Here is a 14,564-nt window from a genome sequence, read left to right on the forward strand (position 1 = left end):
AGGTTCCCTGGCTGCTAAAACTGGTTGTGTTAGCAATATAACGAGTAGTTGGTTGATATTAAGAATCTAGCTGCTATGTAATACACACTCTAGGCCACATGAGAGGTTATGGTTGCAGTTGAACTCTTTGTGAATTGTCTCAGGAGATTCAACACCTCTCTTGACTGCTGTGATACTTATATCTCACTGCTAGTTTAGAGAATATTGGATAATTATGTATAAAAATAAATGTATGATTCTCTAGAATCTCTACTCTGTATTCAATCACATCACTAAATAGAAAGAAATTATTTTAATTAAGTGATATATGAAATCACTTTATATAAATTCTATACTGAACAGAACCACTACAATGATATAAGATTAATCAATCTCTGTAACTAATGTAACTAACTAGTTAGTTATGAATAGGTCTGACAGGTGGACCGACAAGTATAGTTTGTACAGTGTACATATATGTATATGTACATGTACCTAGTTTGTCTAACTACTTACCGAAGTATCTAAAGGGCCAGTACATATTTGAAGTGTGCCGCCCCCTTTTCCGCTAGGTACAGGTATATGTATATGTACGTATGTACCTGTACATGTACATTATGTTGAGGATAAATAATAATTTATTCCTGCCGCGGGCACGTACTATAACCCATATTCGAAGTTCCGCCTTGGGAATTGAAAAATCGCATGTCTGGTCTGGTTTCTAGGAAGTCAGGGCTTGGTTATTTCTCCGTCAGATCTCACCGACATAGTACATCGAATTCGATTCGATTGACTTTGGATTGATTGAGGTCGGGGAAAAGAAAGAAAGAAAGAAAGAAATAAATAAATAAATAAATAAATAAAAGAGGGAACAAAAAGACGGATATAAAGAGGGCTCTTCTAGGGCCTGACAGACACGGGCGGAACTTTGTATGTATGTACATGTACATACAGTACACGTACCTCAGGTGCACATGACTTGAATGCTTGGTTGACGAACGGGATATTGCTGATTTTTTCCCCGCGGGGGGAGGGAAAAGAAGCGCAGCACATATGGGCATGGCCCATATTGAGTATGCGATTTCGGCAATATTAGTCCACTGGGTTTGGAGGAGGTTAGATGGTATGTAGGCATGTATGATGAGATAAAGGGGAGGGGACGCCGTCGTTGTCATGGAGATGCTAAGTATCAGTACGCTGCGTTTGAGAATTCTGGAGGTTCCTGTATCAAAAAAAAAAAAAAAAAAAAAAAAAAAAAAAAAAAAAAAAAAAAAAAATTGCTAACTTGCTCTGTTCTGAGAAGTTTTACCATCTCATCCATATCTGGCGGCAAGCAACGTTGGAGAGAGCGCTACATCCACGTCTGTTCTACGATTAGATATATCCCCTTCATCATCAACAGCACACATGGATCCCCTTGTTACTTGCTCAACTAAGCAGGGCCAGCATTTTGAATTGCGCTTCGTTCCCTTTGGAAATGAATGGGACTTTCCCCAGCTGCAAGTTGAGCCAGATGACAACACGCCAAAGACACACTGTCAAGCAAAAAGATTTGCCGTTTCGAGCCTGCGGTTGGGACAGAAAGTCCTGAGGATTTCCCAGTCAATATATAAATATCAACTATCCCCCGACCACATCCACCAGGGAGGCATTTAGATCCTATCGCTTCCTCTTCTGATCGTGTGGGCGCCTATCCACCTCTGAGGTGGAAGGGGACCAACCCCTTGCCTTTGCCTGCGATTGTCCCCATGGGAACCCGCATTGATCGGGTGAGATTGTTGCTCGTTATCTGGTGCTAGATGAAGGGGGTATTATATTATCAACCCCCACAACCCCGTTTGAGGAATCCGCAAGATTGAAGTATTGATTTGAAAGAGAAAAAATATTCAAGTCACACCTGGAAGAGAGAGAGCGATTCGACGGAAGGGGGATCCTCAAACATAGTGAATGGCTGGTACAGCGGAAATTCTGTGGGTTGGCTGGTCGGTTTGAGAGGTTCCTGAGAAGTCTTGACTTCCATCTTGCCTGGTAACTGACGGTCCAGGAATCTCGATGCGGTTCACGTTGTGAAAGCGGCGAGATTGATGATATGTTTGAAATGGGTAGAGGACCTTGTAGGTCAATGTGTTTTATACGCGGCTTCGATGAGATTGCGGTTCAACGATTGCTTCATTCTAACTAAGCTGTTAGTTCAATGTGCTCGAACTTCGTCAAGGCGAGGGGCCCATGCCTTTCTTCCTACCTACCTGGTTCAGTTCGCATTCGATTCTGCAGCCCAGATGCACCAGAAAGTGCCTCTAAAAGCAGTTCCCAGCACTAATGCTTCGTTCTAAATCGATGAAATCCAATATTTATTTCCAGGAGTGCGTGACGAACAGCTATAAATCTTGCCTATCTTGATTGAAAGTAGGGACACTTTTTCTTCGATGCCTACGCACCTGGTGAAAACGGAGCACTCTGTGCAACAACATAAAGTGGCACAGACTGGGTAACTGAGAATCACACGTCCTCAGCTCCTTGTTTATTTAAGCTATATCTTAACTATTTGGTGTAAATCCGCAACATTATGGGCGTACCAGCACTTCCGGTCTGTCAAAGATACTTGAAACTCAACTAATAATGGATCACGAATGCCGCATTGCCTGCTCCCCTGCAGCTTCGTATCTCAACATCATCACATGTGAACTTACAATACGATCCAGTGTGCCCTGAAGATCAATCCTGCCTCCCCAACCTTGACCCTAGGGGAATCTCATACCGCCGATTCGCGGTGCTCTCCGTCGAGAAGGCTCAACTTGTTCAACGGGTCGATGTCTCCTCAAAGCCCAGGGTTGACTCCAAGAAGGGGGCTTTGCGACACTTAGCGGCCCTTACGAAAGAGGCGGACAGCTTGTGAAAGTGAAGGATCCATGGATTTCGGCGTTATTATTAATAATGCCAATAGGCGCTGCCTCATTCCAAGAAGCGCAGCACCTGTCCTCGCGATGTCACCGCGCCGTTTGCACGTTCGAATACGGGCGGCCAAGCCTGGGGCCTTTTGGGCATACGAGCAATAATGGCAACGACCGACAAAATTGCTTATGACCAAAGAGAAAACAAAAAAGTAAAAGGAAGATCACAAGTTGTGGAGATGTTCCCTGCCATCTCAGTAAAGAGTGGGGACGCCATCCATGCTTAGTTCACATTTTTCTATTCAGCAGCAAACATGGGAAGAAACATGCATTTCAACGATTGATTCGCGGTGAAGAGATCGATGATGCGGTATAGGAGGTATTTAAGAATTTTTTGCAGCACATTGTCTTCTAAATCGTGGACAATGAATCAGTAATGGGAAATGCTATCAACACTGAAAGCGCTTCTGGATCTGGCCGGAGCACGTCCGAATTAGGTCTAACAATGCAACGAGGAAACGCGACTAACCCCATATTATTATTCCATCTCGTTCCCCATACGGAGTAGTTAGTGAAATAACGTTAACGTTAACACCTTGGAACAGCTATCACATGCTCCCTACGTCCGGACCAACTGAGGACTTGCTGAATTCGGATTGCTACTTTGCTAGGAGTGGAATTCCATGCTTCTCATCTTGGCCATTCTGTATTGTTCAGGTCCAGGGCCCCAGGTCTCCGGGAAATACGAGATGTATCAAACCCCACGAACATGAGAGGTACTACTGTACAAGATCCTGTCCCTGCACTTCCACTGCAAGCACCAATGGGACAGGCTATGATTGCAGCGAGGATTTTGGGGTGACATGGCCTAGGAACCAGGGAACATCCTGGCCAAGAAACGCACCAGCCAATAGGCTACAGCTACGGGCGCCCGCAGAAGAACTTGTTCGGTGGTTCTTCATGGTCCTGGTGCAATGATGTCGTCGCTGCTTGGTCCGCGAGAAGGTTATGTGGAGCCGCTCCCATGCCAACGCCGTGCCCTGCACACCCCGGTTTGATTGGCAGGCTGGGTGCTTCGAAATCCCAGGGAAAATTGGGAGTTGCAGCACGTGCAATACTCCAGGTTGCCAGCAGTCGGTATGAACAATTTGAGAGTTGTTCAAATGTCCCCTGACACATGCGATCAAATTCCCTATTGTTCAGGCAAGTTTGGAAATTTTAAATTTAATGTTCGTATTTAGCCGTCTGCTGCACTTTGGGAGATTGGCTCACTGATGGCCGTCCAATTCTTGGAGCGAACTAAACCAAAACGCCTTCCTGATCCGTGCGTCTTGCCGCGATTGATCTTGTGAAACGACACAGCTAACCCATCCTTCATTTTGGCTTCGTATCATTCTTCCGCTGATATGGTGATAGAACATACGGCATTGCCGTCCAATGACTTGTAGATGCCATGACTCTACGCGGCATGTACCTGTTTTGCGCTCGAGAGGCGATGAGAAAACTGAAGATAAACTATGTTTATTCACCTCGCTGAAACGGATCAGCATTGCTATTGAGTCCAAGCTGCTTCGCTTCCGTATTTCACAGCTGTGTCAGTCGTTGCATCTCTATTGAGAACATTACTTTGAGCTTCCATCCGGCAAGAAAAGGACGCTGTGAATATGCAGCTTCTCGTATCATCAGAGCCCTGTTGCAAAAGCAGATTCAACGCAGAACCCTTGTATTATCCGAACAGGGTCTTTCCAACCCAGCCCCCTTCGGTCTCCGAGGGCTGAGAGCCTAGAGTGTTTCGATAGCAAATTGTTATACGAGAAGATGTTGAAGCAAGTCTTCAAAGATGAGGGGCGATGAGCCTGAAGCGTTCCATTTCTTCCCTAAAAATTAGGACTTCTGTTAGCGTTCTTTATTGGCTAGCCGAAGGGAAGGTGCTGAACATAAAAGCATCGCTGAAGCCGCCTTAGAGATGCCTTATTTCCTTGCTCAGCATCAACAAAAGATCAAAACATCGGGAATCAGACATAGACGCTCCATTTTGCGTTTCCTTTTTCTTTTCCAATTTCCACCCTCTTTTTCTCGGTTCTCCGATTGATTTTCTTTTTCTTCCATCTTCCACTTCAATTGAACACCCCACCAAAATGGGGCACGATAGCGCCCTCCCGGCCACGAGGCCAGGGCTCTGGGAAGCTCTTTTAGGCCAACGATCTTCCAATCGAAAGCTATTAATGCTGATTCGTTTCGCCGTCCTCGCCCTGATTGTCTGTTACCACCAGTCATTCATCCAGCCAGCCGAAGCCATCAAATTCGTCACCCGAAAACAATGGGGAGCCAGGCCCGCGAAGTCCTCGATGACACCAGCCACTAGGAACAAAGGTGTCAAGATCCATTACACCGGCGGGTATATGGCCAAAGGCGGTCACTCCAAATGCGCAGGAAAGTTGAGAAGCATCCAACGCCAACACCTCAACCACCCAACAGAGGGTTATAGTGACATTGCATACACTCTTGCTGTCTGCCAGCACGGCTATGTCTTCGAGGCTCGCGGCGCCAAATGGCGCACTGGTGCCAATGGCAGCGGAAGGCTCAACAAAAACCATCAATCAGTTCTCGGATTAGTTGGTTCCAAGGGTGACACTAAACCCTCGAAGCAAATGATCAAGGGTATCAAGGATGCTGTTAAGTACTTGCGCAAGAAAGGTTGCGGGAAGGAAGTTAAAGGCCATCGTGATGGATACGCGACCTCATGTCCGGGTGGCCCACTTTACAAACTCGTCAAGAATGGCAAGCTTAATCCTTCGAAGGGTGCAAGTAAGCCGAAGTCGAAGCCCAAGACACCCAGGGAGCCAGGTACGACGGCAGTCAAGTTCCCCGGCTCTGATTGGTTCCACCGGAAGCCAAATAGTGAAATCATCACGGCGATGGGTAAGCGACTGGTTGCAGTGGGATGCAGCGCGTACAAGGAAGGCCCAGGGCCTCAGTGGACTGATGCGGATCGCGCATCGTACAAGAAGTGGCAGAATAAGCTAGGATATCGGGGCAGGGATGCTGATGGGTGGCCCGGGAAGACAAGTTGGGATAAGCTGAAGGTTCGGGTCTAAAGGGGCAGTTGAAGCACCGATGGGATGGGCATGCGCCAGGTTTTCTCAAGGTAGATTGCGAGGCGAGCCTTTGGGTTGGAGATATTTCGACTTCAGATGTTTCTTGCACATTCCACACACTGACATGTTTCTTCTCTTATTCGCCTATTTCCCCTATTCCACCTTTTCCAATAATCCTCCCTTTTTCTCTTTCGTACCGTTCGTATACTATTGCATATAGTATTTCATTCCTGTACTCTAGGAATTTCCATTCCCACTTCAAGTTCGTCAGAAATGAGGTCATCATCAATAGAATGTACTTCCCTAGATTTCCGTTCTTCAATCCCCTTCTCCGGGGTACTAGTTATCAGATGTACTGTCGAATTAGGTCCCCTTTCACAAAAAGCCAGAAGCCAGACACAACAATCTCATGCCAACTCAACATCTAGCCTGAAGGCGAATTCACGCTGCCTACCTGATGTGTATTCCACAGGAGAAGAAATATTCCTTATGAACATGTAGGTACATGCTAGGCTTTTTGCATTCACACTTTTAGCACTCGCGCTTGTTGGCGAATGAACGTTGAGCTATTTGATTGCGACTAGGCTACGATTCAGCTTCCTGTTCTGCGCGCCGAAAACTCCGTATCGTTGAGATAAACACGAAAAAAAAAGGAAATGGAAAACCCAAAAAAGAGACACAATGTCTGCGCGAGGAAGGAGAGCTAGTGTTATTATATGCGCAGAAAGCGTAAAGCGTTCACCTTACGGCGGGGATCTTCGCGCGGATACGAGTTCGGCCTCTGAACACCGCCAGCGATTTCAGTCCTCTACCCCAATATCCCGACGGGCTATGAAGGAACTAGAAGATCAAATCACTGCATCACTGCATAGAGTGGGCGCAACTATGACTACGCTGCGTACACGGCCAACCCTTTGGCTTGGAAAAGCGAAGATCGCGATCCTGTCGACGATGCTTTGCACCAAAAGGCAGGACGCTGATGCTCTTCGGGAGACTCCCGCTCCTCTCCATACCCAGGAGAAAGGAGCTTGAATTGAGATTTATATTTTTGCTTGAGGCGGGAAAGCGGAAAATGGAGGATGGTTTATTCTGGTATTCCTATCCTGTCCATCCATCTAACCGCCGCTCTACCTCTTTAATGACCGCCAGCATTGACTGCCAGCAGCACCAGCTCTCAGAAACGAAGCTTGCCACTCCGCGCCAACTGTCATCCCGCAGTTAAACTACAACAACCTTTTACGAAGACGAACTCTTGGCCCTGCGGGCCGGTGGGCGGGTCATTTTCTTCGATCCTCTTGTTTGAGTTGACCTGTTGAACGAATAGCCGGCGGAGAATTCTCATAGCAAGCTTATGGTGATGTTACCTCGAGCAATACATCCCGTGCTGGACACTGAGAAACTGGCTGTCCCTTGAGCAATGCGTGCATCGAGCAGCCGCATCGGAGGAGATTGGGTTTCGAAGATTCAGGGCCACAGATTCCTCTTCTACTGGCCCTCACCCTGGTTGGGGTCCGAGGACGGCGCGCAGTGGAGCTATATTCGCATAGGGCGGGTATCGATTCGATGTGGGGGACACGGGAGACGCAGGGGCGAAGCTGAATATGCTAAAAAAAGACACCCAACCTAAAGAGTTGGTTTTCGTTGATAAAGAAATTAATTCTGGAGCCATTCTTCCAAAACGCATTTCTACGGTACTGTATTAATTGATATCGTAGCACCAATTTCTATTGGGCAATGTTCTTTCTATGTAGCGGTATGGATAGATATAATAATAATAAGTTAACTACTGTAGGCTACTGGGGCAAAAGAGCTCGGTCACCACCAGCGCACTGCTGGTAGAAGGGCCGATCAACCGCGGGACCCCCAACAACTACTGCGTAATAATAATGAAGCTTATATAACAGGACATTTTCTCTTGTAGCATACGCAAAAAAACAAACGTGAAAACACCCCCGGCGGGGCTCGAACCCGCAACCTTCAGATAAACTCTCCCGGAGCTTCCTGGACATAGATAGAAGTCTGACGCCCTACCATTGGGCTACGGGGGCTGTTTATTGAACTGAGAAAATCCCACATTTTCCAACTATTGGACGAAGAAGCCGAAAATATGCCGAAAGTGCGCTGAGCATCACGTGTTTTCGCGTACTTTACCCCGCGACGCGGCGAGCTCAATTCCAAATTCCAAATTCCAAATTCCAAATAATTTCCAACCGCATCCAGCGAGTCTCAGGCTCGACAGTAATTAATTATTATTGAAGCAATCTCACGCAAAATAAAAACAAAATCCCCTGCCTTTATCAGTCAATTTCCCACCAGCTAGCTAATACAAAGCCTTAACCCAGCGTCCCCGGAAAACAGCCTCGAAAGGTCAAAAACCAAACCATGTCCCTCTCAACCCCGCGCCTCCTCCCAGACCACCTGCACGCCTTCCTCCCAGGCCCAAACCACTCAGGGCCGACCACAATCCGCATCTTAGGAACTGTAACAGAGTTGCGCGGTGAACATGCGACAATCACCTGCGGTAACAATGGGAATGCCACGTTAATTTTGAACCGCGAGGCGCATTTGCAACTGGGCAGGATGGTGGACGTTATCGGGAAAGTTACGCAGACTGAAGCGGTGAGCTATTAACAACTGTGCTCTATGCATACATCCTCCGTTGGATATCTGGTTTTGGTTTACTGAAGTGGAGTGGGGATGAAAGTTAATTTTTTTTTTTGCTAATTGGTGGATTTCATATAGGGCCTGGCTATTCGGGTTTTAAATGCAGTGGATTGTGGTGATCCAAAGGATATTGGTAGGTTTTTTATTTTATTTTATTTTATACGTCGGGGAGGGGGGAAGAAAACGAGACAGAAGCAAACATAATGGCTAATTGTACCGTTTTTCTCAAAATATAGACTACAAAATCTACGAACAAGTTGTCGACGTAACGCATCGAGTAAAGGACATCTTCTACTAAAAGGATCGGAATATGAAGTGGTTGTCATGTCCTATCGAAACAACGTCCTTATTTTGATATCCATACGCTTACTCGCATCCCGAAACCCATCAATTTCCAGCTTCCCTGTAAAGCGACGTGTTCAGGGAGAAGCGGGCATGAGAGTGGAAGTGAATGGTTATTCTTCGTTTCAATTCAGCTCGGAAAATGGAGAATTTTCCAGTTGGGCGTTTATTAATTGATGGAAAGAGAGATTTGCTGTCATTTCTACCCTCTACGGATACATATAAGGAGGGTTTCGAGAGAGCCTGTAGCGCCGCAGTCGATGCCTTTTTTTGCTCGTTTTTCTTTTAACAAGGGGCGGGCTAAAACCAGATCCGTCTCTGTGTAGGGTTTCCCCTGGCTGGTTCATGTCTATTTTATCATCGTTTACCATCTTATGACCGGCGTTCAGGTATAAATTTTGCCCAATCGATTTACTTTAGTTGGAGACTTCGGCAGCAAAAAAGGAGCCGAAATGAATATACATGAGAAATTTTTCATGGATTTCGGGCTTACAGCTCACGCTTGGGCGGAAAAAAAAAAGATTCAAGCACAAAAATCACAATCCAATTCATAATTGTGAAGAGGAGTCAGTTAATCTGCCACGCACTCCTTTCCATTCAAGTTTGTCCAACATAAATATATTATGCAGAGCACAAAACAAAACACATCAATCACTGCGTAGGCGAAACAGATTCGTTAAACACTTAATTGCACCCACAATCATAAGGCGAGACAAATCAATCGTAACCAGTTTCGTAAAAAGAGTCTGGAAATTCAAACGGGGAACAAAGAGCGAAGGAATTCGGAAACAAACAAAACCAAAAATGCTAATCAAGGGGGTATCTGAATCAACAGGACACGTGCTAAAAAGGGGGGAAAAAATTAAAAAATGAATTCGCAATAGCGGTGATGTCAACCTGCATAGATGAAGGTAGAAAACAAACAATCGATCAGATGCATCCATCTAACTAGCTTCCTGGGCGTTCGCTGCAGAATCGACATTAACATTGGCTTTTTCATTGGCTTTTTCATTGACTTCTTGCGTACTAGCAGACGCGAGAGTGGCATCAAGGTCCTCCACACAGCCACTCATTTGGGGCTGTGTACTTAGAAGGTCCGAGTTTGCTATTGTCATATCAAAAATATTCGAGATATCGTTAGTGGTAGGTTGGTCACCCAGGTTTTCATGGAGATTTAAATTTGAGTTGCTAAGCAGGAGGCTAGTCAAAACCGGATCGTCGAGGTCAAGGTGTAATAAATCGGATTCTTTAAAGGTGGATGTATGGCCCTCACCCAACCGCTGGCTTGGCAGGGTTGCATCGTTGCCGTGTGCCTGACCCACAGCGGCATCCGTAGATTGTGCAGCCCTTGGGGAAATGCTGGTTCCAGCAACCCAGTCAGCCCAGTTGTTTTCGGTTTCGTAATGCGGTGGAATGAATGGGTAAAATGAGTCAGCTTGTGCGATCGAGTCTTCGTCTGAATCGAAGATATCCAAAACAAATCCCCCAAGGGATTCAAAACTCCGTAACCGCGGGCTATTCTGGAGTGAACTTTGTGTAGTGCCATCTTTGAGAAGATTGCTAATCCGATAAGCGCGGGGTGTTTGCCCTGATACCTCTCGACTTGCACGTTCAAGTTCTTCAGTAGTCAATCTCGATGGCGAGGAATTGGTACCCTGCTTCTTTGAACCGTCCATTGAATTTCCCGAATCCGAAGCTGGGTTATTTTGCTTAGTCGGGGTTAACATAACGCGCCTATTTTTTTGTCGCGGCGTAGGGCTACCCGGAAATGGTAAGGGATCATTTTCAGCGTCACTGCAGACAAAAAGGTTATCAAGGCCATCGTCCAATCGTGCAGTAGCGCCTTCTCTGGTAGGTGTCAGTTTCAATTGCTTGGACGCTACCCGCGGACTTCTCCGTACCACATTGATCGAAGCATCACTTAGTGTCTTCATGGTATTATCATCCTTCGATGCAGGGAATAGAGACCTGCGAATTGGTTTTGGCGTGAGATTCGCCTCTATAAAGGGCAGAGTTCGGCTTTCCATGTTCCGAGCAGGGCTAGATTGGATTGCACGATGCAATGCCTTCACTGCATCTTCTTCCCGCCATCGATTTCCGCGCTTATCAGCAGACTTTGGCGGCTCCTCGCTATTGGCTCGTCGGCTGACGGATCGAGAAGGGGGTGGTGCATCCTCATCATTGGCTGCAGTCGTATCGTTCCCAGTGTCGCCAGGAGTGGTTGCATCTTCTCCGGTTGGTGAGGAGGCCTCCATGGGTCCAGGAGACGATCCCATCCGCTTTGAAGCTAGGGCTTTACTACGGGATGATCTCGTCGAAGTACCGGCTAGGGGTTTGGTTCTTCTTATTGGTCGTTTTCCTTTGTCTTTTGGGGGTTGTTTGTTCCATTTATTCTCCGGTCGCATAGTCTTGAATTTATGGAGCCATAAGCCACATGCTACAGTAATGTTAGTCAAGTTTTGAAAGACAATCAAAGGGACGTTTAGACTTACGATTGCACAGTAAGAGTTGAACAAAATCTTTATCGTGATCTGCCAATGACTTTTTGAATTGCTTGAAAGCTATGACAGTTTTTCCGTCCGGGCCAAATTCCTCTGGGCGCCAGAAGAGCATGGCAGGATCATCTGCACAGGAATCTGCATCTTGCGCGCTGCCCTGGATAACCTTTGACCAGGCTCGTCTCCAGGTAGGTGTCTCAATTGCCCCACAATTTTCACAATAAGGTGGAACAGTGCCTTGACGAATGCATTGCTCCAGACGTGCCTGGACCTGCTTGGTTCTCCTGGCCCCTGCTCCACTTCGTACTTTGCCATAGTCCGAAGGCATTGGAGCGGGAGTGGTAGAGGTCGGAAAGTCGCTCAATGGACCATTCCACGCCTGAGTTTGTTGCTGTGAGGTCAGTGCAGGGCGCACAGGGTCGCTAGCGGGAATTGTCTGGCGGTTTAATCTTTCTGCTTCGCTCTGGGAGATAGGAGCAGGAGCAAGAGGTTTCGCATTCTGCCTAATGCTAGCTCGCGAGGAAGGACGGGACCCGGTTAGTCTTCTTGGTGGGGGTGGTAGGGTTGGTGGTGGTTCATTGGCGGTCGTATCTACTACACTATCGCTCATCGGAAAACAGTGGTTATGATTTGTATGCAACTGGGGGACGCTTTGAGATGGCGAAGCGGGCTTTTCTTTACCGGGGTTGACCGGTGCCTGCCTCACTTGGCTTGCGGAGGTCTCAAGATCGTCAAGCGTGTTCCCTATGCAATTATCGTCGAGGATTGAGTCTAAATTGCCGCTCATAAAACCCGAGTCATGGTCAGGGAGAGGCGGAAGAAGGGGGCTAGACGCCTGGGGATACATATTTTCCATTACTGGGGGTGATGATGGCATATTGAAAGGTGTATCGATGGCACTTCCATATCGAACATCTTCGGGTGAGGTAACAGCGGTCTCGGGAGGGTGCGCGTATGGTGAGGTATACGGGACTTGGCTGGCGCTGGACGACTCCTGGCGAAGATTGCTGAGTGATGGACGGATGGGACGGGCGGCACCGGTGGTGCCTCTAGGAATAGGCGTAGGTGGGCGGACAGGGTCGTCGTTGGATGTCTGAGCTCGGGCAGCCGCTGCGTTCATGGGCATGGGGCGGTGGATGCGTACAGATGCAGCAGTACTTGCTGCGACGCGGAGGGAACCAGGCTGCCTTTCTATGTTCATGTAAGCTTTGTCCTGTGAATCCGCCCTCAATAGCTTGGCTCGTTTCGGCGCCGGTGCTTCAGTTACTTCGTCATTGCTTCCATATCCGGAGAAAGCTGAATCTCGCCGACCCATGTAAGGAGTTGGCTGTCGGCGAGAGTCCGTGTCGTAGCCAGACGCCCGGGAAGATGGTCGAAATGCATCCCCAGAGGGCCTTTTTTGATGTTGGCTGCACGGCCTTGTGAGCCCAGGAGTGGAAGTTCGACTTGGTGCAGCGTGTGTTGAATGGGCAGGCGAATCGGCATGATAGGGCTCTGCGGTTGTGATATTCGAAAACTCTCTTGGGGTTGAGCCTTCGCTCAGCATCTGATGCAGTCGCTCAATTCCGGATCGGTCCACTGGAGAAGGGGCGAGCTCAGGAGGGGGAGCAGAACCGGAGCCGCCTGCTGCCAGGAGGCCAGGATTGGCCTGAACAAAGTTGGTCCATGATTGAGCATCAAACTCTTGTGGCATTGCGTGACTCGACTCTCGGTACTTATGCATGCTGCTGAGGTATTCGTTCTGGTAAATTGTTGGGACCGGCACGAGACGCAATTTAACTTCTAACGTCTCCTGTCCCCCCTTCGAGAAAAGGCCAAAGGAATTCTTGCAAACACGACCAGTAACCATTGTTTTCGACTGATGTGCCGGGGCATCGGGAGTCGGTGACGCAGAAGCCAAAATCCATGATAGCATTCCTTGTCCAACCAATGGCGTCTCGTACTCAGAATAGTCGTATGCGTAGATTGTATAATCTCGACCAACTTTGGCAACCAACTCGGGGCTGTTGAAAAATGTATCAATTTATGTTAACCCTTGGCCTGGAGAAGTGCGGTGCTATTCCATACCTAGCGGAAACAATGGCCTGTATGCAGGTCTTCAGCTCGATAACCCCAACCTGGGTCTCTTCATCGATATAGGCTGTTTGGATGTCCATGAGGTGGGGCCATCGAGCCAAACAATTTGTTTTGTTCTCGCTATCGAATGTGTAAAGGACCTTGACTATAACGGATTTTTTGTTAGACATGAAATTTTTTGGTGGAGAACATAATAGCTATGGTAAACATACGTCTCAGCTGGCGGACCGAGATGCCATCCTCGGACGCCATTTCAAGCAGTTGTAAGCTGGGACTAGTAGCTTCAAATTGCAGATATCCACAGTATAAACACAAATAGAGGGATGCTACAGCTTCTTATAGTTCCCTTTTCCTGGGGTGAGAGGGAGGGGGAATCCGTGCTGGTGGTTGGGGTTCACCGCCCAGTGGACACCAAAATTGAAGCTTCCGTCACGTCAAGTCGGGCTTGGGAAAGTTGATAGCGGCAAGCGGTCGACGCGGGTTAATTATGAGTATATGATTGTGGTATCGATGACAACAGAGGCAGCCTAAACCATGCAATGAACAGAGAGAGGAGAGATTTGTTGCTATGAAAAGATTAAGGTGAATTGTGAATTTCGTTGGGCGTAGCAGAGCCGCGTTGGAAGTGCGGGATAGTGTGACAACACGAACTAGAACGGCGTAGAATAGATGATAAAGAGGTAAGAAAATGGAATAGCAATTGAAGAGGGAAAAAAAAGAATAAAAAGAAGATCCTCGCCACCCCGAATTGCTGAACAAGGCAACAATTACAAGAGGACGGGAGACTCGGAGGAAGAAAAGAAGACAAGAAGTAAACGGGACGACGTGAAGCAGCACGAAATAGGCAATTCGACGCGGTTAGGACAGGGCGGGATTTGGTGACTAAGCGTTGAGCTAAGCATGCCAAGAATATGTTGGAGCTACTACACAAGCCCTAACCCACGTGACTCACACACATATATTTAGCTTCCACTAGCTGCTAGTTAGTTAGAAGATAACAACAACAACCAACCAAC

General features: G+C 47.5%; 6 protein-coding genes and 1 non-coding gene across 7 annotated transcripts; 4 read left to right on the plus strand and 3 right to left on the minus strand.

Moving 5' to 3' along the window:
* The first annotated feature begins 1,109 nt into the window (after positions 1–1,109).
* On the plus strand, positions 1,110–1,606 carry BDCG_17061 (uncharacterized protein). The gene is made up of 2 exons (XM_045426226.1): positions 1,110–1,171; positions 1,283–1,606. The coding sequence occupies exons 1-2, from the start codon at positions 1,113–1,115 to the stop codon at positions 1,413–1,415; spliced, it is 192 nt and encodes a 63-aa protein (XP_045276807.1). The 5' UTR covers positions 1,110–1,112; the 3' UTR covers positions 1,416–1,606.
* A 2,097-nt stretch (positions 1,607–3,703) lies between these two features.
* BDCG_05108 (uncharacterized protein) lies at positions 3,704–4,248 on the minus strand (the record flags this gene model as incomplete). Its single annotated transcript, XM_045420768.1, has 2 exons — positions 3,704–4,062; positions 4,143–4,248. The coding sequence occupies 2 exons, from the start codon at positions 4,246–4,248 to the stop codon at positions 3,704–3,706; spliced, it is 465 nt and encodes a 154-aa protein (XP_045276808.1).
* A 191-nt stretch (positions 4,249–4,439) lies between these two features.
* On the plus strand, positions 4,440–6,600 carry BDCG_05109 (N-acetylmuramoyl-L-alanine amidase). Its single transcript, XM_045420769.1, has 2 exons — positions 4,440–6,465; positions 6,553–6,600. Exon 1 carries the CDS (start codon positions 5,009–5,011, stop codon positions 5,966–5,968), a length of 960 nt encoding a protein of 319 aa, XP_045276809.1. The 5' UTR covers positions 4,440–5,008; the 3' UTR covers positions 5,969–6,465; positions 6,553–6,600.
* Positions 6,601–6,649: 49 nt separating this feature from the next.
* Positions 6,650–7,000, plus strand: BDCG_05110 (uncharacterized protein; the record flags this gene model as incomplete). The annotated part of the gene is made up of 1 exon (XM_045420770.1): positions 6,650–7,000. One exon carries the CDS (start codon positions 6,650–6,652, stop codon positions 6,998–7,000), a length of 351 nt encoding a protein of 116 aa, XP_045276810.1.
* Positions 7,001–7,698: 698 nt separating this feature from the next.
* Positions 7,699–9,706, plus strand: BDCG_05111 (ssDNA binding protein Ssb3). The gene is made up of 4 exons (XM_045420771.1): positions 7,699–7,721; positions 7,890–8,587; positions 8,711–8,765; positions 8,869–9,706. Exons 2-4 carry the CDS (start codon positions 8,351–8,353, stop codon positions 8,928–8,930), a joined length of 354 nt encoding a protein of 117 aa, XP_045276811.1. The 5' UTR covers positions 7,699–7,721; positions 7,890–8,350; the 3' UTR covers positions 8,931–9,706.
* BDCG_17062 lies at positions 7,916–8,016 on the minus strand. Its single transcript has one exon. It is a non-coding gene; the product is annotated as a tRNA-Arg (tRNA).
* On the minus strand, positions 9,057–14,461 carry BDCG_05112 (GATA transcription factor). Its single transcript, XM_045420772.1, has 4 exons — positions 13,761–14,461; positions 13,540–13,693; positions 11,467–13,475; positions 9,057–11,411 (listed from the first exon to the last, which is right to left on the minus strand). Exons 1-4 carry the CDS (start codon positions 13,798–13,800, stop codon positions 9,919–9,921), a joined length of 3,696 nt encoding a protein of 1,231 aa, XP_045276812.1. The 5' UTR covers positions 13,801–14,461; the 3' UTR covers positions 9,057–9,918.
* Between the last annotated feature and the right edge of the window lie 103 nt (positions 14,462–14,564).

Source organism: Blastomyces dermatitidis (assembly GCF_000003525.1).
Source record: "Blastomyces dermatitidis ER-3 genomic scaffold supercont1.5, whole genome shotgun sequence".
Taxonomy (NCBI): Eukaryota; Fungi; Ascomycota; class Eurotiomycetes; order Onygenales; family Ajellomycetaceae; genus Blastomyces; species Blastomyces dermatitidis.

Excerpts from the sequence above, each read along its gene's own strand:
- BDCG_17061 (XM_045426226.1), top strand. The coding sequence starts at position 1,113 with ATGTATGATGAGATAAAGGGGAGGGGACGCCGTCGTTGTCATGGAGAT. Across the intron at positions 1,172-1,282 it reads CATGGAGATGCTAAGTATCA|TTTTACCATCTCATCCATAT; the intron begins GTACGCTGCGTT and ends TGTTCTGAGAAG.
- BDCG_05111 (XM_045420771.1), top strand. The coding sequence starts at position 8,351 with ATGTCCCTCTCAACCCCGCGCCTCCTCCCAGACCACCTGCACGCCTTC. Across the intron at positions 8,588-8,710 it reads AAGTTACGCAGACTGAAGCG|GGCCTGGCTATTCGGGTTTT; the intron begins GTGAGCTATTAA and ends GATTTCATATAG. Across the intron at positions 8,766-8,868 it reads TGGTGATCCAAAGGATATTG|ACTACAAAATCTACGAACAA; the intron begins GTAGGTTTTTTA and ends CTCAAAATATAG.
- BDCG_05109 (XM_045420769.1), top strand. The coding sequence starts at position 5,009 with ATGGGGCACGATAGCGCCCTCCCGGCCACGAGGCCAGGGCTCTGGGAA.
- BDCG_05112 (XM_045420772.1), bottom strand. The coding sequence starts at position 13,800 with ATGGCGTCCGAGGATGGCATCTCGGTCCGCCAGCTGAGAC. Across the intron at positions 13,694-13,760 it reads CTCGGTCCGCCAGCTGAGAC|TCAAGGTCCTTTACACATTC; the intron begins GTATGTTTACCA and ends AATCCGTTATAG. Across the intron at positions 13,476-13,539 it reads CAGGCCATTGTTTCCGCTAG|CCCCGAGTTGGTTGCCAAAG; the intron begins GTATGGAATAGC and ends ATTTTTCAACAG.